The sequence below is a fragment of the Strongylocentrotus purpuratus genome, unplaced genomic scaffold, assembly GCF_000002235.5.
Source record: "Strongylocentrotus purpuratus isolate Spur 01 unplaced genomic scaffold, Spur_5.0 spur5_contig_866, whole genome shotgun sequence".
Taxonomy (NCBI): domain Eukaryota; kingdom Metazoa; phylum Echinodermata; class Echinoidea; order Camarodonta; family Strongylocentrotidae; genus Strongylocentrotus; species Strongylocentrotus purpuratus.
In genome coordinates, this window is record NW_022145575.1 from 1544853 (window position 1) to 1572733 (window position 27881).

Here is a 27881-nt window from a genome sequence, read left to right on the forward strand (position 1 = left end):
TGTAGCTGCTTCCAGCTGACACAGGCAGAGACTGACATAGTAGGTTCTGCTCAAGATTTTATTGCATTGTGTTTAAGTTGTCAAATTAGAGTCCGTGCCGGCAAACTGGATGTTTTCCATAATACCTGTGGCTGTCACTCATGAAACCAAACCTCTGGACTAGTGATTTCTCCAGCAGGGATATTGTAGATGGTGGAATTTCCCACAAGAATCTTATGGTTCAAGGAGTCTTCAATTCTCATAACAAACATATTATTCTCTGCCTGTGCTATTAAACTACACTATCTTCATAAAGAGGATGGGGTTCTTTCTTTAAACATATGTTGTAATAAAAGCACTACCGCTGTAGCAGTATGGTCCCGCAACTCGCTGCGTCCTTAGCTGCGCTGTTGGTTCTCGCATCGAGTCCTCTGTCTGCGAAGTGGAATTGAGGTATTAGGCTTCCCACTGTTGGCAAGTTGACCGTAAGACGGTGCTGTGCAATAAACAGTACCCTAGGGCGGAAAACTTCATCAGTTTAGTATCACTTTGAAGGACAGGAGCCATTTATCCTCAGTCGTCCCTTCTCAGTGTCCCCAAAAAGGTGGCACTATATCTGTTAGATTTTCAGCTCTGAGTCGAGACTATCCGGATGAAGACTCCAGAAGACCAGGACTTGAAGATGATCATAAGATGGGTTCCGATCCATTCCAATTAACTACAGCTTCTGGCCATCTACAAAGATAGTTAAAATATGGTCAATTCCCATTCCATTTCCGATTCCATTTCAATTCATATCGAAATTCATATTGAAATTGACATAAAAGTCAAAATTGAATTTCAATTCATTTCAATCCAATCCAATTGCAACTCAACTTCAACTTCAAATTCATATCGAAATTGAACTTAAAATCAAAATTAAATTTCAATTCATTTCAATTCAATCCATTCCAACTCAACTTCAACTTCAACTTCAACTTCCAACTTCAAATTCAAATCCTTTCAGTTCATTTCAATTCAATCCAACCCAAACCAATCCACTTCCAATAATTCATTACAATCCATTCATCAATCGCAAGTCCTCCAATCAATCGTATTTAAGTTTGCAGTCTTCTATCTCTATGTACATAGTTGTGACTGAAAGCAATCGCAAAGCAAATAAGTTGCTATTAAAATCAACTCTTTAAAGCCACACTGCACTACTTGTAGCTACTTGCGCCCTCTATATAACAAACAATGCCTTATTGGTGACCATTGGTCCCCCATGATCCTCTTTTTCCTATGTTATTTGAGAGCTGAGTTGATGAGATAACCACCTGTCCAGTGACCTTGCAGGGTGGTCTAATCCCTCCTTTACACTAGTACAGCTGGCCTTTAATATAAGACGGGGCCCTGAACTGGTTCCATCTTGATCAGCTTGATTTTATTGACTTACTTTGTTCTGATGCAGTGTTCCAGTGGGGGTATTAGATCATCACCATCTGCAGGAGGACATGTCTGAGTAGTGTCTACAAAGAAGAAGATCAATAACCATCTGTATTAGCACCATAGATATATTAAACTCCTGGACAGAGGGTAGCACTCACAGATGTTTTAAACAAATGGAATTTGAGGGTTCAGTGACTCAAAGACGTAACTCCATATTTTGCCAAAATGAGTATTTGATAACAAAATGTTTAGAAAAATGTTGGCTTTCCAGGAAACACAAAGACTTAACTCCACCCAACATCCCATCGAAGTCAATGGCTATTGAAACATAGACTTAACTCCTCAAGGCCCAAGTGCTCAGTGACACATAAACCATTTTTTTTCTAAGAATGGCCAAAATAGAGTTAGGACTTTGTGTCACTGACCCCTCAAATTAGGCTCTACCCCTTTAGGGACATTACACCTCTCTCAAAGCACCCAATATCACAGGAACATTGATCAATACCAAAGATCAATAACCATCTGTATTAGCACCATAGACATATATTAAAATGTGTTAATCAAATGGAATTAGGCTCCACCCCTTTAGGGACATTACATCTCTCTCAAAGCACCCAATATCACAGGAACATTAGTCAACAATACCAATAGACCATCTTCATAATGTAATAATAATAATAATAATAATAACCTATGCTTCTATAGCGCATTTCATCATCAGAGAAAATAACAATGAGCTTTACAATATTTAAACAACAAATCAAATTTAATGCACAAATCTTTGCGAAGTACTTAGTTACCAAGGCGATGCGCTAGTGCCCTTTGGTAAGGCATTAATCCTCATTACTACAATAGGTCTCTCAGAGAGGACCTAAAGTGGTCGGTCCTCTGGTCGCTTACTTACAAGCATTTATGCTGTCTTTAATAGCAGTCATGTAAAATAACAACCACTACACTACACTTCATTTCATTTATCTGTTACAAATAATTGTATTTAAAAAGTCAGAATGCAAATTGCGTACATTATTTGTTGCTAGGTAGGACAAAGGTTATGGCTTGTAGAAGTATGTTTTAAGATGTGTTTTGAAGAAGTAAAGAAGTAATTACTACATGAAATAAGAGAATATATGGGTTTATGTGCACAGCAGAAGGGCGCAAACACATGTTTATCTGTTTGTTTATGTTTTGTAATAAAACGATAAAGGAATAGTAACAAGTATAATACATTTATCATATTTTATTTGTGTATATCACTGTAAACAATTCAAACCATGTACAGAGTGCATAAGATTACATGGATGTAGTCAAGCAAGATTAACTTTTCATTTCTTATAATGTCCATCCAACGTTATTGAATCCGTTTGTGCTTTTCTGCCTGACAACAAATATACAGTGCATCCCAGAAAAAATGAATCCAAGAATTTTAATAAAATTATGAAAATGCAAGCATTACTTTTAACAAACAGAGCTTTGTTATTCCTTGCACATTTTTGTTGATTGAGGTGTCGTATGAAAGGGCAGAAAATGCACTTTCTGGAAACGTGATTTTCTCTTTGAAATCAAATACCGTTCACCACATGACTTTTTGGTACCCTTTCTTCAAATCGTTTTTAACCACTCATGCGTGAAATATGCATCATATGAGTTGCATCAAATCAAAGAGGATGATCTAAGCTTTACAAATATGTGTCATTTATTAATTATAATTGTGATTAAAATATGATAAAATATTGATAATTCTCAGTTTCGTTTTTACTGGGACGCACTGAATAGCAACTTGGAAGAAAACCTACCGACTGTGAGTCTAATCTCCTCTTGTTGCTTGGCAAGTCCATCATAGTAATAGAGATCAAAGTGTCTCTCCATCCTCCAGTCACCAATCAGCTCCTTCTTGAGAGAGAACAGGACACTGAAATGGCTCTCACTGCACACAACCCAGATAGGGAACCGAGGCGTCTTGTAGTAAGTTCCAACCTAAAATGATTGTTTTTTTTAATAAAAAATAAATATTTAAAAGAATAAAAATAAATTGATTTAACAATTTAAAAATATTATTGTCTCCACAATATACAGAGCCACTAACCTTGTGCAACCCAAAAGGAATTTCAAGAAAAAAAAGGATTTCATTAAAATGAAACTTACAACCACGCATGACACACTTCCAATGCAGAAATGTCCATCCTCATGGTGTTACTTCCATATTAGGACCTATAGTTTATTGACAAGTACCGGTAGTTAGTTGTTTTTTTAGTATTATCGGCGTTTCATTCTTTTTGAGAATATTTACACCTTTCACTTTTTTGTTTCTTTTTCGTTTATTATTTGTAAATTCGTACTCTTCATAAATCTCAATTTAGGTTTTTTACTGAAGTATTGATCACCATTTTAGGGCATTTGGTTAACCTTAAAAAAAAAAGTATTTCATGAAGAAAAAGCGTACTACCATCATTTATTTATACATGTACATATTACAGACAACTATGTTTACGTCACATGGTTTGATGCCTTTGCCCGGTCCGAGAATATCATTAGTTTTGTTGACACAGTTTATTTAGATTGAAAACAACAATGGCCAAATAGTTTTAAATTGGAACGTTGATAGAGAAAGCAGATGTAGATTTGTGAATGACAGAACTAATGATTGCATGCTACAGTCATGGTTAGCGACTAACCAAAGGAAACACAAAAATGGTCTTTGTAGACAGGTTCCTTTAGTACATGTTTCAATGAGAAACAATTTTCAAGGGAAACAAAAAATGTGGTCACTAAAGCAGGTTTGACTGTACTGTGCATTATCTAATTAATTACTATGCATTATCTATGGGTACATACCTGACATGACTTGTAGTGTTCAAAGAGAGAGAGAAATCCGATATCTGAGCGACCACTCAACCCCTTTAGCCTCGTAATGTCCCTTCCCGTACCTAGCTCTATCGTATCATTGAAGACATTGGACATCGCTTTACCGGTCACTATCAGGTTGACCATCTCCTGTAAAAGATGATAAAAAAAAAGAAAGAAAGACTTTGGACATAGCTTTACCAGTCACTATCAGATTTCCTGTAAAAGATAACCAAAACAAGAAGGAAAAGAAAGAAATTGATGACAGTTTTCCTACTGCATAGTAAATCATGTTACATAAGATTTTCAAGATGTCAGGTAGGGCTGTCAGGTAATGTCATGTTTTATTAATAAGTCATTCTAAAGGTTCATAACTTTAAAATGATACGGGGTTCATTATTCTCACTGTTCATAATTCCGCAATTGAAATAGGGTTCTTGTACTTTTCAAGAATTATGGTTCTTGTGAATCACAAACCCTATTTGATTTATCGGAATCACAGACCTTTGGAACAGCGAACCTTCGTAAAAACAATGCAAATAATGATAGCAATGGCAAAAAGTCTCTGTATGACACATTTTCCTCATCAAGAGATAGATAACCAAAGGCTCAAATATTATTTGTTATTATTCCCAGCGCAATTGTAATGGAGCTAATCACGACTGGAAATGGATGATTTTGCAACGCTTTGATTGTGTTGCACAAAGCAATCCTTCCATCAATTGGTGCCTATAGTTTTGTGCAAAATTGCATGTGCGGCAAACGAGTGATGGTGTAAAGAGGCACATAAACTGAACAAAACGCCAACAAAAAATGGGAGAATGACATGTAGCCAATTTAATCAGACATTTTCAATTGGGACCGATGTTATGTAAGACAGCTGTTCAATTAACTGACAAGGACCTTGGTGGCGGAAATGATCTTAATGTGCACTTAAGTAGCCCTTACATGTAAGTAGCACTTATGCCACAATCATTGTATTCAGGTGGTTATCTAGAGTAATTTATTGATACCAGCAATTCATAGACATAACATAATTAGAGCATTGCAACAAGTATTACCGGTAAGCCTCAAGTTTGAATACATGTTTAATAAAACTGAAATTATTCTAAATATAGTAGGATACACTGATTTTGCTGGGATGAATATTAGACATTATCATTGGGGTTGATGTTCAAGTTTGTCGCAAAATTTTACCAAAGTTTCTAAATATTTCTCACTTACCTGCGTACAGTATCCATGAGCTCCAAGTAATGTGTTCTCAATATTGTCCATGTCTTCCATTACCCTAAAGAAAGAAGAAAAAAGGAGGAAATATATCAATATCAAGACTCCCAAAAGTCTTTTTCAGGACTACACATGCACTCAAGAAAGAAAGATTACAGACAATCCTTTTCAGGACTCTCAAATCCTCCCCTTGCTCTCTCTCACAGGGTGCAATCGTAAGCCTACTGTATGTATATTTGTTCAGTTTTTTTTTTAATATAAATGATGTAGGTGATGCAAACAAAACCTACCAAATCCTTATTATGCTCTTCCAAATATCACATGAGAAGTATTCTTTTTAATATCATCAGGTAAATTCCAAACAAACTACTGCACTTAAATTTTATCCCAAAATATAAAAGTGTGAAATTTAACGATCTCTTCTTCCGGTGTAAATGCTACTTCAAGGTGATGAAGATAAACGCACTGGTTGTGTGTGTATATGTGGAGACTTTCACATATCCTGTTATTCCACATTTTAATGTTTTGTTCTTGTTGTTGTTCTCTATGATTTTAGAGATATTTTATTATTAGAGGAACATGATTCTGATTGTAAATTAACATCAATATTTCTATTGAACATTGATTATTACAGTTTAAAACCATCAAGGTAAATTAATTAGCATTTCAATACATTCCAAAACAGATATATGAGCAATTACACCACTTTTGCAACCTTCTTAAAATGAGTAAAAATATCCTAACTGATTTGAGGTCTCATGATTCAGACACATTTGAAGTATTTACATCAGGGGCATTCGGGCTGTGTTTCATGAAAATTGTTTTTAATAACCAGTGCCAAATTGTATGCCTCATGCTTACAGCCAATCAAATCCAAGGAATACACTAGCTTACATCAGTTACTATAAATTAAACTTGTCACTGCTAACATCTTTTATGAAACAGGGCCCTAATTTCAATCTCCATGTAAAAACCCTGTGAATAAAAAATGCTATATACAGTGCAACCTGTTTATAATGACCACTCAAGGAGGCAACAAAGCGGTCTTTATGAGCAGGTTGTCTTTATGTACAGGTCACTTAAAGATAAGCTTGAGTTCTGGTAATGATAGAAAATAAATTCTCACAGAATCCAACAAAATTTACACCGAATGTTCAAGATTACAAATAAATAACATCTGCCAAACGATTTTGGTAAAAAATATATAGGGCCTTAGAAACGAGTATAGAAAGATAAGGAAATCAAGGTAAGTAGGCCTGACAACGTGTGCTTAACACAGGTCACTATGTGCAAATAAGAGTTGTGTTTTTTTATTCAAGATGATATCCAGCAAGTTTCTGTGAGGTTGTTTTTATTTTACTGGTTCAAACAATCAATCTACTGCAGGATAAACAATCCAGAATGAATTATAGCCATGTTCTCTCGACATACAATGCCTATACCAGAGCTCAAGGTTAGCTTTAAAGCAGGACTGCACTACTTGTAGCTACTTGCGCCAACAATGCCTTAGCGGTACCCGTTAATCCTCCATGGTCCCCTTTTTCTTATGTTAATTGAGAGCTGATTTTATGAGATAACCACCTGCCAGTGACAACGCAGGGAGGTCTAATCCCTCCTGGCCAAACTAGTGCAGATAGGCTTTAAGCAGGTTTGACTGTACTTACATGTCAATGGTTCTGGAGAAGAGGGTGGAGTAGAGAAGGAGAATACACCCTCTTCCCCTGCTATCTGTGTATGTACCAATGTTTCCCTGGACAAAGTCTGCAAGCTCATCTCTAGACTGGAACAGATTCAAGTTAATCTGAAACACAAGGCAAAAACATATACTTAAGATTCAGTGTGAACACAGCCATGATATTTTATTCAATTTGGTATACAAATATATAGATGTCTTCACATTCAAACAGATTCAAGTAAACTTAATCAAAAGGCAACCACATGAACATATCAAGCTTCAACATGAACATATCTAATAGGTTGTATTCCGTTGTATATCTACGGATCTATTTTTCAACAATTTCTTTTTATTTGAAGATTACGGTAGTGTTTGTCTAGTGGTCAATTCTGTGGTCTAGACATGACTGTATATATCTATACAAGAGTCAAGGTACAGTCCTGAATAATGACCATTGTGTGGTGACGGTAATGGTCACTCCCAGAATTTAATGTCAAGATTTGACTGATACATCTCTCCAAACACAAAATCAAATAAACACACACAAACATGCTAGTAGGAAATTTGGTGACAGGCTACACGTAAGTTGGTCTTCAATGATATGCACTTCCCATCGTGTATAACATCACAAAATAGACATATTTCAGCCATGATGAGAGTAGAAATGTTTCATTGACCTACCATTTCTGTGAGCCCATCATTCTTATACCGCCCTCCGCCTGGAAAATGAGGTTTAATAGCTGGTCTAAAAGAGAAGAAATTATATTGTGTGCATGAATTAATCAATCAATTTTAAATTTGTTTAAATGATAAGCAAAGGCACAAAAATACAAATTGAAGATGAAATTAAAACTAGATGGATCTTCGACTGTGCATAGAGCAGTTTTACAAACCAAACAGAAGCAATTTTTAAAATTCAAGTTTGATTGTAATCCATCAACAGGTTCTCATAATATCATGATTACAAGCTATTTTCCATATACCTACATGTATGACCCTTTGGTCTTTGACCTCATGACCCTAAAATCTAATCAGTTCATTGGCTTGATACAATCAGTTCTACTGATAATGTGATCATGAGCTATTTTTGCATACATAATGAGCCCTGTGAAATCTGACCTTTGACCTTGTGACCCCTAAAATCTAATCAGTTCATTGGCTCAGCAAGATACATACTACATGTCTTGAGTTTGATGGTAATCCGTCAATCAGTTCTTGCGATTTAGGAAAACGGGACGTACAGACAACCCGAAAACATAATGCCTCCAGCTACTCTGTTGCATGATACAAATATTTTACTGAATTCAAGAATCAAAATAAATAAACTTACAAAGCAATGACGGCATTCCTCTTCTGTCCTGCTCTCCACACTATATCACAGATGGCCTGAACCAGACATTTGACTCTCGTCTTTTCTGGTAGCTGCTTCAAATTGGCAGCAGTCATTGGGGTGCTACCTTCACTAAAGAGCAGTCTCTGTAGCATGCATGCCTGAACTGAAGCTAGCAGACCACATGGACCACCCTTTTAAAAAAAAATTATTATAATAAACTCAGTCATTACATATAAAATCCCATTCTTAATTAATGCGCAATGGTGTTTGTAAGGTTATTCATGACCATTAGTAATATTTAAAAATCTTAATATTATGTTCTAGAAGTTGGTTCCTCCTTGTATCATATTATACATGTAATTTACAATAAAACAACACATGTTTTGAATAGATAGCAAGTGTTTTCCAACTATTTTCATTAATTCTGTTGAACCAATTATTACAATTATATTTACATTTGCCAGAGCTTAGCAATGCTGTAAATGCTTGATGTCATAACATGCACAAAATGTAAAAATGACATAGTTTATCTAACAGTAATGCATTATTATTTTTTAATATCAAGATCAGTATATTACCTTGTGTTGCACTATTCCATATGAGATGTCAGATAATTCATTGAAACATAGTCCCTGTAATCTCCACTCATCATTAAAGCATCCAGTCCCTTGACCAAACAGAAGAGTCTTTAATTGCTGTATAAATAAAAGATGATGATAAGAACATATATTCTGCTTCAGTTCAAAGCATACATCCTACCTGTCATATGGAACACACTGTCTCTGTTCTTTGGAAGTTATTACACTAGAAGTTACAGGTTTGAATCCCTGCAACGACACTAACGTCTTTTGGCAAGACTTTAATATACATTTGCCACACTCCACCCAGGTGAGGTAAGTGGGTACCTAGTAGGATTATTCCTTGAAATGCACTGTGCACCGATACCAGCTGCCAGAGCTAAAGTTAGGCTAATAATTTCCAAGGCTCTTTGAAAGCACATAGGGACGTTACATCATAACGTGTTGCTATACAATATATTGTAAATAGTAGACATTATTCACTGTTTTGAATTATTTCATGCACTGTCACTTTGCCTGCACGTTGCATGGACATCCCAGTTTAACTGTATGATAAGCTGCCATCAGGATTCTTTCTACAAGGTACAAGAACGGATTATTATTCTTTGAGTCTTACCATTGCTAGTTGTAGAGTGATTGCCCTGCAATCGATGGGTTTCTTGCTGCTTGGTGTGTAGGTCCCAAGTTGGATGCCTCCGAGCTCATCTTCAAGCTCATCTACATCCCCCATCTCTAGGTCTCCCAGCGTGGATACCTCTTTCTTCTGACCGCTCACTGATGGCGTATCCAAAGATGGCCCTTTTCTGTAATGAAAATCAAGGGGAGAACGGAAGTGCACAGTTAGATTATAATCCTTAAGGTGTACACCAAAACATGTTTTGCTCTTGATGTAAAGGGTTCCATGTGGCTACACTGTATTAAAAATAGGAGCTTCAAAAATTACTTCTTAAAAAGAGATATTGCAATTTTCATTACATTCTCAATTAACAGTAAAACATCTCTTGTTGAGTAGAATAGTTAACGCTCGCGTACGTACTTGCATTGAATAGGGCTCGCACGGAACCCGAGTCCGACTGGGGTTCCGTGCGAGTAAGGTGCTTGTATTATTTGAAAATGAAATCCACAGTTTATCCTAGCGGCAAAGGACATTAGCAGACAGCTCTAAACCAAAATGTTCTGATAAGACACTAATCCATACTTTCCATCTAAGTGTACTTGGTACCGAATATGCCCAAGTGCTACATATTTGGCCCCAGCTATGACCATGGTGATATCGCTGGAGGACAAGGAACATTATGGCATAACGGAGATGCCAACCTCTTGACACATAAAAACAAACCGAGTATCCTAAAAAATCAGATTTTCACGCAAACTCGACACTACCACTGGCCCATCGGCCCCGGGCCAGTAAAATTTCAGCACAAGGTTTGCTCTTTCATTGAAATTTAATGAGAAAATTGTAAAGCAAAGTTTTTGTTGGGGGTTTACTTGTACATGTTTCTATGTGATTCCTTTGTTATTATGTTTGTTTTTTGTTTTTTTCTTGTTTTGTTTTGTTGAAAAAAAAGATGAAAATCAAACTTTAAGATTTTAAGGTCGTATTTCACTCTTATTATCGTACTAAATATGATTTAACCGTACTGGTCTCTGTGTGCCGTTTAAGAAGCCATCATTATTATTACCGTTACTTATGCACCTACCTAGAGCTACCTCCCGATCTGCTTCCAGGTCTACTGACATCTGAGTTATCATCAAACGATCTTCTGTGCCTTGAAGACCTATCAGGTTTTGTTGATGACGATGACAACGAAGATGGATGTCCGTTGGTCTTTTCGTTTCCTGACCCTTGAGACGTTCCCTGCGAAGCCTGACCAGGAGCCTCCATTGACCCTAACGTGTTCTCTGGTGAGAGGTCAAAGCCAAAGTTCTTGAGCAGGCCACGACTCGAAGATGACGTCGTCTTCTTGGGGGGTGAAAGGTCGAAACCCGAGGAGGATACTTCAGGTTCAAAGGTCGCAGACTTACTTGTTGCTGTCAGGGAGAGTGCAGGTGTCTTTGAACTCTTATGGCCTCTTCTTCTCTCACCAGCCTGAAATGAATTAAAGATATTGTACAAATCGAGGGTTCAGTGACACAAAGACGTAACTCCATTAAGGCTGCGACGGGTAGTCGAATGCTCGAGTACCCGCACGGTTGACAACTACTCGGGTACGATTGCTCGTACCGGAATATTCGGCCGCAAAAAAAAAAAAATTAAAAAAAAAAAAAAAAAAAAAAAAAATGTCCAGGCCCACGCTTACCTGTGCCTGGGAGAGCGGCGACCGCTGGCATGGTACCTTCGGTAAACATGTTTTCCAACTCAAGCACTGTCAAACTCACCTTTCAGAAACTTGGACCAAATGTCCAGATTTCTGTTTGGACTTGGAGGAAAATGGATTATTCTGCCATCTTTGGTTTTTAAAACAGCATTGTTTACTGTTATTATTCTTATTAAATCGGCGCCTTCAACTGCAACTCAAAGTAAAATTGCATGCGTTTTCGGCGAGGGACCTGGGAAACTGCCGAGTGGTATGGTAGTGGCAAAAAAAGAAAAAAAATCAAAAACATCAAAAAATCAAAAAATTCAAAAAAAATCTAAAAAAATCAAAAAAATTCAAAAAAATTCAAAAAAATTATAAAAAAACATGGCGTCCGAATATTCGAGTATTCGCTTGTGAGCCTGGGAGTGTACTCGGGTACCTCATTACACTGTTGTGCACAGCCTTAAACTCCATATTTTGCCAAAATGATTATTTGATATCAAAATGTTCAGAAGAATGTGGGCTTTCCAGGAAACACAAAGACTTAACTCCACCTAACAACCCCATTCAAGACAATGGCTAGTTAAATATAGACTTAACTCCTTAAGGCCCAAGTGCTAAGTGACACACAAAAGACTTTTTCTAAAGATGGCCAAAATGGAGTTACGTCTTTATCTCACTGACGGTGACCCTCAAAATATTGATTACTCTGGGAAACTTGGTTGCAATTATGGCACCTATGTGATCTCAAGGTGATCATCATTTGCTTTGGCAACAATAGGTCAAGGCTTTATGTGATCAAAAGTATAGGATTAGGGTAGGGTAGCAATTAAGTTTTAGGTCAGGTCAAGTGTTAGCGTTGGGTGTAGTGTTGGGACCAGAGTTGAAGTTAGGAATTCAGTTTATTAGTGAAGTGAATTACTGAAGAGCATTTGTTTCTAAGAAAAGTAGCATGCCAATAGAACTACCCATGGGCCACATACAGTCCCAAGATCATCAGGACAGGACACACAAAATAGTCAATAAACAGTCATCACATGCAATACCACTTTAATACTGATTGTCTGATTTGTAAAACTTGGTTCTGTAAAATTATACTGCACACAGTTTAGATGGAGATTAAACTTAAAACTGAAGTGTATAATCAAGACTCCTTTGAGGAGGCGCCATAGCTCAGTTGGTAGAGCAGTGTTTTGTAATCCGATGAACCGGGTTCGAAACCAAGTCGATGCGCTAGTGACCTTTGGTAAGGCATTAATCCTCATTACCAGGTCCCTTGGAGAGGACCTGAAGCCGTCGGCCGTCTGGTTGCTCACTTACAAGCATTTATGCTTTCTTAGCAGTCAGGTAAAATAACCACCACCACCACCTTCAAATCTTTCATCATAAATAAAGTGAATGGTCCACTGATATTGACTCACATCAAGACTACTTGTAATTGGACCTGACAATCCTCTACTCTTAGAAGCACTGCCCGGCCGAGAAGAGGACTTCTTTCCAGAGTCGTCCATCTTCCTTGTCAAAGACGAGGAGGAGGAGGAAGAGGAGGAAGGTGAGATCAACCTGCTTCTGCTCTCATCGGAACCAGCAGATTTCTGTGAAGTACTGGTCTGGAGATCTTTGGCAAGCTGGAGGTCGGTTGGCTTCACGTTGGGTCGGTCTTTCATTGTGATCACCATCGTGGGTTCTCGACCCAATGACCCTTGACTGACATCTGACTGAGGTAGACCCGTGAATTCTGCACAATATGGAATAGGAGTGATATATCAGTGACATCGGTGATAACAGTGATAATGATAACACTGGATGCTGCTGAAATCACTTTTATACACCAAGACCATTTTAGTCGACAGGTTTGGTGAATACATACAGAGCTTTGCTATTTTACTCTTAATAAAGAGATAAGGAATTATATAACATAATATTTACAAAAAGGCAAGAACCTTGGTTAAAAGTTCACAACAATTATTTGATTAACATTTGAGATAATAATCTTGCTTACCAGTAGGACTAGTGTTCTTGGCTTTGGGAGATTTCACTCTCTGCTGTTTCTGTTCAGACTTCTCCTTCTGTTTCCCCCGTGATGATGATTGTGAGCTCCTCTTCTCCGGTGAGCTCTTCTTCTCTGGTGAGCTTAGATCCGTGGAGGATCGCTGCTCAGGGATACGCTCACTGTTGTCCTTACTGTTTGACCCTCTCTCTATCAGAAACTTTACAATGACTTCAATCATGGATCGATAAGGCTCGGTGGCATCCTGCAGGCAGAAAGGATATATTTTTTTTTATCTACAGACAATAAATACTTGACAAGAAGAAATACATTTTGATTTACAGGCAATAATATATCTGACAGGATCCTGTGGGAACTGGTTAAATTATCTCATGTACAATTTGATAAACACAACACAAATGTAATCAAGATTCTTTACTTTCAGTTTTATAAATAGCAAGATGATCTTCTTCTCCTTCTTCTGTTAATATTTAAAGGGCCTATGATTATGAAGCCTATCACAAAGATCTGTAGGAAGATTACCAGTTGTACTTGGTCGGGTAATCCCTTTGGCAGCTCACTCAGGAAGCTATACTGGGATGGTAGGTGATGCGAGTAACTGCAAGGAGTGCCATGAGTGTAGAAATGGTGTGTGGATAAAGCACTTGTCAATTTACATTTAAATATGCCAAGTCCAGTGTGAGTAAAATCCATGCTTAAAAGGATTTTAAGACCAGTTCATGCTTTCCTACTTCAATTTGTGATTTTATGCAGTAGCCTGATAAAGTTATGAGTGCATAAACAGGCATGTCTTACATGTGTGAGTATTAGATTGTTCTATTTCAGGAGGGCATTGTGCTGTGCATAATGTTGACAATGGGGATGCAAGACTTGGAACGGCTTAGGATAATGCTTACCTTATTTTTCCTCATGATTTTCTCAATGTGTACCTCTTTAGCAAGTTGAGATCTGTTACCAATACTCCCCTCTGTCCTTGGCATCTCAGAGTCCATTACTTTCAATGCATTCTTGCACTCCTGCATGGTGGAGAAGTGAAACAAAGAGTTTAAATGACAGTCTTTTAAAGAAAAATACAAAATCTGTAAATTGGAAGGAAAAAATGTTTGAAATTAAAGAGTCAAAGCATTATTAGACCCTCTAGTTTTCAACCTCCTTGAGTCCTTCTTCTCCTCTTTAATTCTCCTTTGTTTTATATTAACTTCTTCTCTTTGACTTAGTTGCTCTTTTTTTCTTGCTCCCTCTCCTCTTCATCCCAAAATTCCTCTTCAAGATCTTACTCATCTTCAACTTCAGTTTCTTCCTTTCCTCCTCCTCCTTCTTCTTCTTATTTCCTTTCCTAGCCAATATGTTGCCAGTGCTTTTTTTATTGTATGGCTATGAGAATTGATATCTGGTTAGAAATACTGAAGTACACTATTATTATTAACAAAAGTAAAATGTTGCAGCGTTTTACGTCCATTCCGAAGAAATATCAACTTACCAACGCGACAAGGCCATTGTCTGGCAATCTTTATTTGAGAGAAAATATCATCAAAATTGTGATTAAAAAGTGCAAGTGACACCAACTGAGTTAGATCTACAAACTGTAATGAACTAGATCTAGACCTAATAATATATCATGATCTAGAGGTCTATGAATTGTATGATAATTTTGCCATCCATTCATCATTTCAAATTTCAATCATCACAACATCAGATTCATGCAATAAATTATCTTCTTTTGAGTTTGGACTTTGGTGGATTGCTTTTTTTGATAAATAACTTGTAAACGGTACCCTCTTGCGGGAATTAAGTTTTCGTTGTTCTTGTGACGTCTTTTTCAGTTCAACTTGTAGCGCACGCCAATCCGACATGACATCAAAATTTGATATTGTCATATCACCACGGCTAGGCCACGGGTAGCGTCCCCGTTGCTCCATTGGCCGGTAGGCTTAGCTTAGCAACCAGCGCTAGTGAGCTGCAGCGGAGCAGTGCAGAATGTGCTGCTGTGCCTGTGCGCGATCGCGACATGACAGAAAATTCGCTCTAAAACTTCTTATAAGACTACTCAAATAAAACTTACCTTTCGGCTTAAATACTCCCGAACAAGAGATGAAGCTATATTTTCAACAAAACCTGGATATGCCATGGTCGATAAAGGGTTAAGATAGATTGAGTAAAATATATTCAATTTACAACACCGTCGCGGCGTCCCTCAACTTCGAATTTATTTACAGGTCATATGGTAAGCCACACATGCAAACAATGTACTACGGTAGGCCGTGTGAGAATTTTTTGTGCTTGGATCTTGGATTATTTTCCTCCTAAATACTCCGAAAAAGAGTTTTGACTGTTAGTATTGTTCAGGGGCGGATCTAGCTTTTTGCTAAGGGGGGGGGGGTTGACCAAAATAATGACGATGCAGAGCATCGTCCACGAGCCGCGTAGCGGCGAGCCGATTTTTTTTTGGGTGTTTATTTGAACCCCGTAAGTGATGTTTTCCTGGCATCTATTAACACAATGGAGACCATAAAAAGCAGTGCATGATAACGTCTTTTTAAATCAAGTAACAGCTTAATACACAGTTATATCCAGCCTTTTTATCATGTGTTTGGTTAAGTTACCAGATGAGTTGAATATCTTCTCACAATATTTGCACTTGAAAGGGTTTCTCTCCAGCGTGCGTTCTTTTTTCTTTCTTTTTTTCTTTCTTTTTTTTTTGGGGGGGGGGGGGTTGAACCCCCTAAACCCCCCGTAGATCCGCGCCTGTTGTTCTTACTTCTTATTTCATTTATCGATCATTTATGATTTTTTTTTCTCACTTAAGGTTATTATCAGGAGTGTTTCATAATTATTCAATCAAAGGGAATGCTCCAACCCCCCCCCCCCCCCCCCCAACAAAAATAATGTTCCTAGTACTGAGCCCAGCTGAGGCTGAGCTGAGTACAAACAAAAAGTGAAACTTGCAACTTTATGATGTTGTTGATCGGGATCCCCATTTATTTCAAAATTTATTCATCAACCCATACATTTTTCATTCAATTTAGTCTTGAAACATAATCACCTTCCATATAATAATTATTGTTCAATCATCATCATTATGCAATATGCATCCATTTTTTGCTCATCCCGATCTTCCATGTATAAATTTCGTCAAATTGTGATTCGTGCATTTTCTATTTTTGTAATAATTTATTTATCTATTAACATGTAATTATTCTTTCAGTTATTTATTTATTTACTCATCTCCACTAGGCGGTGAAAGTATTCCAGCCCCCCCCCCAAAAAAAAAAATATATATATATATATATATCTTCGGTCTGTCCGTATCGCTGAATGATCTGGCGCCATCACAAGACAGATATTTTATTTTAGAGTATGATTCTTTATTTGCACGCATTTTTGTTTGCGGTTTGGATTGGTTTCGAATTATTCCGATATCTCTCCGATTCTCTTATACATTTTCTTGTCTTTCACTGTCTAAAACAATTGTATATGGTTTAAGAAATAAGATAGATCCATAATAATGATAGATCAATGATGGTTTCCCTGGGATGCAATATTAAATTGTCAAAGGATTTTTTACAATGGAGAGCATAAGATCCATAAGTAAAATTTCTGACAAGTGCAAAATTTACAAAAATTATACCGAGGCCCAATTAGCTTTGCCACTAAATAAAATCGATTTTATCAGTTTCAATTTAGATCTAACTCCGATGTGACTTAGTCAGTTCTGAGGAAAATGACAGCTTATAGTCGGTGTATTAAAGGGATAGTTGAATTCTGTTTTCAGACCGCAATTGCCTTCAAAATGCATGGTTATTGCTCTTATTCTTATCTATCACATTTCTAGTGCCCTTTGATGACCTAAAATTACTATCAAGGTAATTTATGTTGGTGTCGATTCATTGATAACTTCAGCCCCGCCCGTTGTTAATTGTATGATTATGATTTTAAAAACTCAGGTATTCAGTCACTGTCCCTCTAACTGTATATACACGGTGGAAATCACTTTTTTTTGAGGGGCAGAGAGATATATTATTAGAGGCCACTTGGTTTATATTATCATTATTTATTATATCAGAGTATGAAAGTAATCCACGCTCAAAATTGTGGAATCTGCTCTCAAAAAGAGAAATTCATCCGCTACATTGGAGTGAATTTTATTGATTTCGAGAAAATTCATCTCCAAAAGAATGGAGGTCTTATTTGACTCCTAAGATGTCTGAAGTTTGCTAGGAAGACTTTATAATTCTCATTGTATATAAAGTTGTTTTGTCCATTTCAAATTGAATTAAATTAATGTGCATTGATATAATTTATCATATCTTTGACTATACGCAGACAGTGGAGGCCTTGTACTGGTGTACGTACTACGTCGTCATCACAGTTTAGATAATTCTTTATTTAACCCTAAATTCTCTGACAAGTAAGCAAAGTTTTGTGGGGCTTTTGTCATATTTGGCTAAAATGGCTGCCGAAGCACAACTACGCGATTATTTCCCCCTTATTGTATTATTTATTTCTTATTATTTACCCAAGGTAGCCCATTCAATAAAAGTTGGTCTTCCACGGGCCCTAAAAATACATAACAACTATTTACAGTTAAAAATGTAAAACACAATCAATGTAGAATAAATACTGCAAATCTATTACAGTTGATAAACGAATACAATAAAATTAGTTACGAGATTTAACACATTTTCAGTATCAATTATAACGTGTAATCATATTAATCTGTCAGCGATATATATATACATTTTTTTTTTTTTTTTTTGGGGGGGGGTTGGGGGGGTTGGGGAGGGGGGGGGGGGTGACCCCTGGATGTCCCGGATCCGCCGGTTGCTTAACGAATCGACAGTCAGGAAGGAGAGAATGTGGAAAAGAATAAAAATGCGCAAACAAATTCTTTATAATTCTTCCATCAACCATAAGGTTTATATGGAGCTACCCCGAGATAATTATGTGAATGTACAATTTTGTCAGTTGGTTATTATGAGATAACCCTATAAAAGTGCAAATCCCTTTTTCACTATTTCCTATAGATATTAATATTATAGGCTTACCCATGCGCGTGCCCAGTACAAAGTGAACGTCAGAGTTACAAATATCAGAGGTGGTATAATATCCGATATAAAATGTCAGAGATAAAATGTTAACTTTACACTGTAATTTCATGGAATGAATTCCATTTGAACCTTTGGCGTTGTACCTCTGACGTTATTACATCTTACATTAATAATTCCGGAGATTTTTACTTCTGACATTTTTATTGCTTATATTTTCCCACCATGGAAACACTCACGCCTACCTCGTGACCGTTATATCACTACTTCCAATAGCAATTTCAAATACCTGTATTTTCTTCTCTACTGCTTCCATAAAATATATGGATCTTGAAGCATGATCTTGTGAGCAAACAACGCCCTCGCAAAGAGTGTTAAACAATCGAATGTGAATAGCCCTGTGCGTCAACAGTTATTGAAACGAATGCCTTGTATATTCCTTTTGCAGCCAACATCATTCTGTAGAACTTTGCAGGAATTATGGATATGTCACGTGTGTCCTATCTGCGAAATTTAAACGTTAGCAGTGTCCTAAAATATGCAAGGGAACCCGTATACTTTCTAGACTTCACTGTCAGACACTATATTGAGTGACTGACTGACTTCTTCTTTTTCTTAGGTAACAACATATATATTATGAGCTGTAAAGGGTACATGAGCATTGTCTACATTAATAACCTACTTCTTGTAAAGGACAAAATTAAATTGATTGAATCTTTGCGCAGCACAAATCGTACGACCATTCGGTATACCAGGGTCTTAAAATCAGAATATTTAATTAAACGAGCGCCCTCGCTAAATCGAATCGACAAAATAATAACGGTCGTTACTTTCCCACAAAAAGGACTTTTTCAAGCCCTTTTGTTTTTAGGGAAGTTCTAAATTAGTATTATCTTTCAAATGCCGTTGGAACTTAACCTTTTCATTGTTTGGCCTGCAAATTGTAAGAAACTGTAAGTTGATATAGTGTTACAGAGGTGAATATAGGGGTGGGGACAATATTGTGCACCCCCTATAATAACGGCAAGTTCAAATGTGCTTTATAGCACATCCTTCCAATCTTCTTCTTCTCCTGTCTTCCGGAAAGTGGACTGACGCCCCTCCAGGCACGAAAGTTTCTAGAAACATTTCAAAAGATATCATGATATGACTTTTCTTATTTAAGTTCATTGTCTGGAATGATTGCTCCACTGAGTTTTCGATCCAGAGGCGATTCACATCCACAATCAATGCATCGTTTCCTCATCTGTGTGTAAAAATAGCTGCATTGAGCAGAATGCGATTCGATTTCCTCTTTGGCGCTTTTTATTCACCATCAAAGAAAGGACCGCTTCTTTCATTTTGATTTGAGGTCGATTCTTATTACTCTAGAAATACCCATCGCTCTTGGTTACCAAATGCCCAAGCTATATTGAGAGTAAAGAATGACGTAATAGTGACGTTCAAAGTTATAGATGGCATATTGATTACAATTAAGACTCATTTTGGTTGCAACTTGCAAAATTATATAAGGGCGGGTTTGTGACAGTGCAATACTATTTTTGGTTATTAATGTCAGTTTCAAAGAAGTTAAAATAGGGAGCGTGGGAGAATATAGTTCGCCAGAGGATGTAGACAGAGCGACAATGAGAAGAAAAGTCCTCGGCACTAATATAGAACATTGGCGAGCATCTGAGCAAATAATGGACTGTTATATCATGAAAAGAACCAAATATTCAGTCCCTGGCTCTTAATATATATATATATATATATAAAGGAGTATATATTCGCCTGCACGGATGTCATTTTAGAGGACACCGTCTTCGTTTAGGGTTGAGTAATCTCAAGCTCTCTCTTCTAGTAATCTTTCTCTTATATTTCCGCTATATACTTCTTTTGTTTAAATTCAACCTTCCCTCCCTCAACCACCTATTTCTCTCTCTTTTAGTTATCTTTCTCCTGTATTTCTTTTCTTAAAATTCACCCTTCCCTCCCTCAACCACCCCTTTCTCCAGGGGTGTCGATTTGTATCCGTGGTTGGGGGGGATGAAAGGGGCCAAAATATTTTCGGCAATGGATCAAAGCAACCAAGAGGTAGAGGCGTGTGGCAGGTTGCACCCCTCCCTTCCAAGTTATTAACTTTTTCAAGTCACCCTCAATAAAGATAACATTTCAGAGAATATGGGACCCATGTGGGGCCCACATGAGCTTGCTACCTGGGTTATTATCCTCTCAAGCGCGTAATTACCAGGATTTTATTTTAGGGGGTGGTAGTGAGCTCTGACAATTCATTAAATTATTAAAGAAAGAAGACGATTCGTTGTACCATTCTCGACTCTTAATCCTTGTCTGAATTCAGTTCCCCTCCCCTCCCGCGCGAAGCGCGGAAGCTCTGACGTTTCATTAAATTATGAGAGAAAGAAGACGATTCGCTGTACCGTTCTCGACTATTAACCCTTGTTTGAATCAAGTTCCCCTTCCTCCGCGCGAAGCGCGGAAGCTTTGATGTTTCATTGAATTATTAGAGAAATAAGACAAAAGACGAGTATAATAACCATTACATGTACTCTCATCGGGCTCTCATTATTATTATTTTTTTTTTTGTGATGGTGAATTATTGGGGGGGGGGGGGGGGGGGAATGATTGTACAGGCCATCCCCCCACCTGAAATATTGGGGGGGATATATCCCCCCATCCCCCCCCCCCCCCCCCCGGGATCGACACCCTTTCTCTCTCGTTTAGTTATCTTTCTCTTGTATTTCAGCTATTTCTTTTGTTCAAATTTACCCTTCCCTCCCTCGAACACTCCTTCCCTCTTTCTCTTTTAGATAATTATCTTTCTCTTGTATTTCAGCTATTTCTTTTGTTCAAATTTACCCTTCCCTCCCTCGAACACTCCTTCCCTCTTTCTCTTTTAGATATCTTTCACTTGTATTTCAGCCATTTCTTTTGTTTAAATTAAACCTCCCTCCCCCAACCACCCCTTTCTCTTCAATAGTAATCTTTCTCTTGTATTTCAACTATTTCCTTTGTTCAAATTTACCCTTCCCTCCCTCAATCACCCCTTCCCTCTTTCTCTTTTAGATAGTTATCTTTCACTTGTATTTCAGCTATTTCTTTTGTTTATATCAACCCTTCCCTCCCTCAACCACCCCCTTTATATCTTTTTTTTAAATTTTTTTTTTACTAACCTTTCTTTTGTATTTCAGCTATTTCTTTTGTCCAAATTTGCCCTTCCCTCCCTCAACTATCTCCTTCTCTATTTCTCTTTTTAGTAATGATTCTCTTGTATTTCAGCTACTAATTTTTCTTGTTTGAATTCACCCTCCCCTCCCTCAACCAATCCCTCCTCTCTTAATTTTTCTCTTGCATTTCAGATTTCCTTTGTTCAAATTCATCTTTACCCCCTTAACCCCCTTTCTCTTGTATTTCAGGTATTTCTTTAGTTCAAATTCACCTTCCCTCCCTCAACCACCCCCTTCTCTCTTAGTTATCTTTCTCTTGCATTTAAGATTTCTTTTGTTTAAATTTACCCTTCCCTCCCTCAAACCGCCCCTTTCTCTCTCTCTCTCTCTCTCTCTCTCTCTCGCATTTCGGATTTCTTTTGTTCAAATTCACCCTCCCCTCAACACTCTCTCTCCCTCTCTCTAAATTCCATGGACAAAAACATACGAATTGGTTCTTTCACTATAGTCTTGAAATGAATCAAAACAGAAAAGAAAGAAATAAAAAGAACTGTGCCAGTAAAAATGTCATACATTTTACTCTTTGCAGGAACAGAAATGATATGCACAGGATCTTCACACCCGGTAAATTGTGAAGAGAATACTGCTAATGGTTTCTTGGCCACAACATTCATATTATTTTCATTCTCAATTTCAATTTCGAATTGATTAACTTTGCTTCAGTTCAAGTTCAGTTCAGTCCAGTCCAAGAAAATTTAATTAAATCAGGTTAAATCAAATATAAGTTCAATTTAATTCATTCCATTAAACAAATTCAATGATTTCATCAACATGGAACAAAAGGGAATTTTGCTCTGATTTTATTGACATTCGTTTTATCAACATCACAGCCGAGACACAAATAAAAGAATTAAGCACGATGATACAATAAATCTTATAATATCTCTAAAAAAAGTTCGAATTTATTACATTTATACTGACATGTACATCAATAATTCAACCAAATAACATCTTGTTTTTGGTATAGAAAAGGTTTATAAAAGGATAAATCACATTCATCCTTTAACAAAATAAAAGAAACATGTATCGTTTCATATCTACGTACAGTTCATATTGTAATTTATGAAATGCACAATTAAATATTTGGCATCCACCAAGGAAGTATTCATTTCACGCAAGCATGTTTCCTCAAAGTCTTAATACTTAAGAAAAAGAAAGAAGTAAGAAATAGAAATTGCAGTAACTAATCTAATAACCCAGACATAGCTTTTTATTAGTGTGGTGTATTTTTAAATGTTTGGCAATAATACTCTAATACTCTACACAGATTGATACATTTTGGTTGACATGCTATCATGCATACAGGCAAACGGATGGAAATCTACTTCAAATACTCTATTTGAAACTCAAGATTTTAAAGATATAAGTTTTTAACAATACCAATGAAAAAATAATCAAATACAGATCAATATGGGCACCAAACACCTAATTTAATGAACAATTCGTCTTTTTAATGCTTTGATAGGACAATTTGATTTAATGTGCATCTACGGGTATACACATATCTCAGTCTTGACAATTTTCAATTTTCAACAAAAACCACAAAACTGTTACGAAAATAGTCAGCATGACCTTGACAGGTATTACAAAAGCCATATCCTGCATAAGTCTAAACCTTATGAAATTGTTTTACTTTGAAGAAAAAAAAATCTAAAATTGCAGAAGTGCAAGGATAATGTAATTATTCCCACCATCTTGAATAATACTCATGTAATTGTTGCATCAGTTAACACTTGATTAAAATATAGTTGTCTTTCTAACAAAGCCAACGAATTGTTGGCTTGGATCCAGAGGGGTTGGAAAGGGGGAAGTCCACCCTGATATTACGTTGGTTTAAATAGAAGCAGGAAAATGAGAGAAACAGGTCAGTAAAAGTTTGAGCAAACTATTACAAAGAAAATGAAAGTTCATGAAATTTTCTGTACAGAGAAGATTGGAGAGGAGCTTGCAGATACATACCTCACAGTGTCGCCAATGTGTGTGTCACTGATGACAACTTCAAAAATTCATAACTTTCGTATTTCAATTGGATATTGCTCAAACTGTTACTTATTTGTTTCTTTAATTTTTCTGCTTTTATTAAAGCCAACTCAATGTCTGGTTGGACTTCCCCTTTAACTCAGTGTTAAGAGAAAGGAATGAATGCCCTTCTGGCTCAAAATATACAAAATGCTATGACTGAAACACAGGCTACATATTTGTTGAACTGCCACACACAATCCATGAATTACAACCATTTCTCCTTAAAATAAATACAAGTTAAGGGTGTCTTTAAAGTCAATACCTTCAAAAGAGATTGTTTTCTTTTAATATCCTTTTATCTAGGAATTAAGCAGAAAGTCGTTTCAAAACATATCTTTACATGAAGAATATGTTTGGTTCTCACAGACAAGCTGTAGAAGAGCTGTCTGCTATATTTCTATTCTTCTTTTGTTTCTAACTATGATGAAATAAATGAATGAAAGGAAGTTTTGCACACTATCTGGTGACGTACAGATATAGTGTTACAAACTAATTCTAGACATTGAAAAAAGGTAAAAAAGGTGGAAAGTATAACAATCACCAAAATATGTTTTGCTCTTGATGTAAGGAGCTCCATGTTGCTATCCTATATTCCAAATATAAGCTTCAAATATTACTTCTACAACGAGATATTGCAGTATACACACTCAGGGAACAATAAAATGTCTTATTGCATCAATTTATAGAGGATAAATGTGTTATCTTACTATTTTTGAGAAATAAAATTTGCCAATGCTAAAAACTGCAACTGCAACCCTGAAGAAACCTAAGATTGCTTGTTTCCATGACCTTATAAGAACTTTCCAGAAAAATACTGTACTTACAAAAAATACAGATGGGTTTGAAGGCTTCTGATTTGTTGTTTATTATTTTTGTATTTAGAACACATGATTTGTGTTTGTAAACACCATTAAAAAGGGCCTGCAACAAAAACATATTTTTCCATGAAGTCTATGACCTTGATCGAAACATTTGACCTTAACAGTTGGAAATAAACTTGACATTTGATACCGGAATCACCTGTACGATTATGTTTGGCATAAACCTTAGGATTCACCTTCGAGAAGAAACATATCTAAAAAAACACTTTCACTTTCCACCCATGATATTCTCACGTTCGGAATGGATATTATCCATTTATGCCAAACATATTTCTCCAAACATGGGAGAGTTAGTTGGTATCAATAGAAAGCATAACATTCCTGGCCTTCTTTCAAAAAGCCTGTTTCTAAGAAATAGGATATATCATTTTAAATTGTAACCAACTGTTTGATTATTATTGTGAACGGAAAGGAATTCCCAGCTGGACGTTTGCGGTCTTCATCCATCTTGGCACAGAGACAAAGTTTGGGAGGATGTTTGGCTTCTTGGGATGTGATGGATGGTGGGGATGGAGTATGGATGGGATTGGGGGTGGGGTGGAGTGAGGGTGGGGTGAGGGTGGGGTGAGGGTGGGGTTAGGATTGGGGTGATTGAGGATGTGGGGTGGAATAGGAGATGTGGTTAGGGTGGAGATGAGGTTAGGATGAGGATGGGGGTGGGAGGAGGAGGAGGGGAAGAAGGCGATGATGGTGAGGGCAAGGAGAAGGGGGTTGAGGATGAGGGTGGCTTTGGGGCTGGGGTAGTGTGAGGGTCGGGGCGCTGTGAGGGTTGGGGGGGGGGGGTGATGGCCATGGTCAGAATATTGCTCTCTCTCTCTCTCTCAAGGACATCCTCTGGGCATGAGGCCAGGAACCATCCATCCAGTGCTGCGGCCCTGTCATGATAAATTATGAGAATAGAGGTAATGTTTACAAGCAATCAGTTAGAGGCAAGTATTTGATAGAATTGTGTGCCAAGCAGAAGGGGGCAAGTGGATGCATGAAAAACCAACCTTGATTTTGAATTAATGACACAATAGTAAATTCTTGTTAAAGGTTTGACAGTTCTTGACTACATCAAATGAGTTTATCTACTATAAAAATTGTTAACTTTGACCCCAGCCCACCCCAATTGTGTTGGTGTGTTCATGCCCTTCTACTGGACATCAAAATATATTCAAATGTATTTTTGGCAATTGTTTGGCTTCATTTACCCCCTCCCCCCCCCCAAAAAAAGAAGTTGTTTCTGTATTAAAGAGAAATTTAAAAAAAAATGCAATTTAACGAACACAATAAAAAAATGTCAAAAGAATAATAGTAAGACAGATAGACAGAGTGAGTGAGAGAGAGAGAGAGAGAGAGAGAGAAAAAAGAAGAGAGAGATAGATAGATAGATAGAGAGAGAGAGAGAAAAGGGGGTGAAGGAAAGTGGGAAATATGTGTGAAAATAACTGGAGAGATGGGAAAGAAAGACAGAGTGAGTGAGTCACAGAGAGAGAGAGAGAGAGAAGAAAAAATACATGAACGGAAGAGATCTGCACACATAAAATAAAGAATTTATAGAAAATGCATTTATGAACATGTATCTCAGATTCAAGGATAATAACAATACCAATATGATAAAAACATATCTTAAGATAAATTACACAAAAACATCGGCTAAATGATATTGTCTATTCCAAGTTAAAGATAAAGTTGAGTTCTGGTCATGCAATTGCATTGTGAAAGAAACGGTGTAGAATCGACCAGAAAAGGTTGATCACCTAGCATATAATAATTTGTGTGTATTGCAAGGTTCTGGAATCATCAAAATGATAAGGAATTTGGCCGAGTCTTGGTAAAGTTACAAAAACTGTACACAGAAAGATGTATATGGGACTACACGAACACGTGGCGTAAATATCCTACCCTGGAGTTTTACGATGTTACATGACATATTTAAAATATGAACGCATTTGAAGAGCCATGCTTTTCAGGGAACATGTCTTATCTGATGTTCTTCCACACTTGCATAATAAGAATGAAAACGCTCACAAATTATTTTTCACCTCTTCCCAGAACTCAACCTTCTCTTTACATGCAAATGAACCAACAATTCATTTAAATCAAAATGCCAATAATTTCAATTCAAATTGAGTACTTTTAATCATCCATGATAATATGTAGAACACAAATATGAACAACTTTTTTCCCCCCATTTTTTGGACCCTCCAACAGGCCATTTATTCAAAATCAATCTCAAGATAACATATCTGAACACATGTTCCAATGAATATCATATAATATTTCATAATAAGATATACATAATGAATATCAACCATAATACTGTATATACAGAACATACATGTAGATTAGGGAAAGAAAAACAAAAATTAAATAATAATGCAAGATCATGACTGAAAATGATGTGGGAAATTCAATATACTCCTATTAAAGGATCAAAAATGCATGATCAACATATGAAGATGTATAAAAATATTCCATAAGAGAAAGAATGACAGAAAAGAGGGGGGGGGGGAAGAAAAAAGGGAAAAGATAAGGAAAGAAAAGCACAAGGTTTTTACGGGGGAAGGCATCTGAACCTAAAATAGATTTTTAGTGAGGTGAAATGCGTAAGAAATTTATAAAAGATAGATATCCTTTAATGCTCCTCACTCCCACACAATTCTACGAGAATAGATGAAGAAGTGAAAGGTTCTTTTTTTTTTTCTCTCCTTGACATTAAAAAATAATAAATCTATCATCCTTGATACTCGCTACATACAGAATGAGGAAATGTGAGTGAGAGAGAGAGAGAGAGAGGGAGAGAGTGAGAGAGAGAGTGAGAGAGAATGAGAGAGATAGATAGAGAGAGAGAGATAGAGAGAGAGAGATAGAGAGAGAGAGATAGAGATAGAGAGAGAGAGAGAGAGAGAGAGAGGGAGAGTGAGAGAGTGAGAGAGGGAGAGGGGGAGAGATAAATTACATCTAGTTCATAAAAAAAGAGCAAATAAGAAAAAAACTACAAATTTTTTAGGTTATATCAATCTTTTTTTTTATGCACGTGCATGTAGACCTAGTATCACCTCTTTTTTTAACAGGTGATTTTTTTCTTTTTTATCGTGACCTACAAAGCGATGCACTATCAAAGTGACTGGTAGCTGTCATTTAGGGGTCGTTCAAATTCTATTACAGTTCTAAAATTGCATACAGCATTTTAATTATTTCACAAGCAAACTTATGAAATTGAGATTTTTTTTTTTTTTAAACTTCTCTAGTACCAAAGAAAAATACAGAAATAAAAAAGAAACATAAATTAAATGAATTTTACATTGCCTGTTACTAAAAGGGGAAAGTCAGTATCAACTTGGTTTTAACA

At 36.7% G+C, this 27881-nt stretch overlaps 1 protein-coding gene across 1 annotated transcript; it reads right to left on the bottom strand.

The window, feature by feature from the left end:
* Positions 1-348: 348 nt before the first annotated feature.
* Positions 349-15578, bottom strand: LOC115919733 (probable ubiquitin carboxyl-terminal hydrolase MINDY-4). Its single transcript, XM_030973760.1, has 15 exons — positions 15435-15578; positions 14269-14388; positions 13364-13616; positions 12783-13099; positions 10762-11150; positions 9678-9864; positions 9062-9178; positions 8481-8674; positions 7832-7895; positions 7140-7276; positions 5473-5536; positions 4240-4398; positions 3201-3381; positions 1415-1487; positions 349-714 (listed from the first exon to the last, which is right to left on the bottom strand). Exons 1-15 carry the CDS (start codon positions 15498-15500, stop codon positions 666-668), a joined length of 2370 nt encoding a protein of 789 aa, XP_030829620.1. The 5' UTR covers positions 15501-15578; the 3' UTR covers positions 349-665.
* Positions 15579-27881: the final 12303 nt, after the last annotated feature.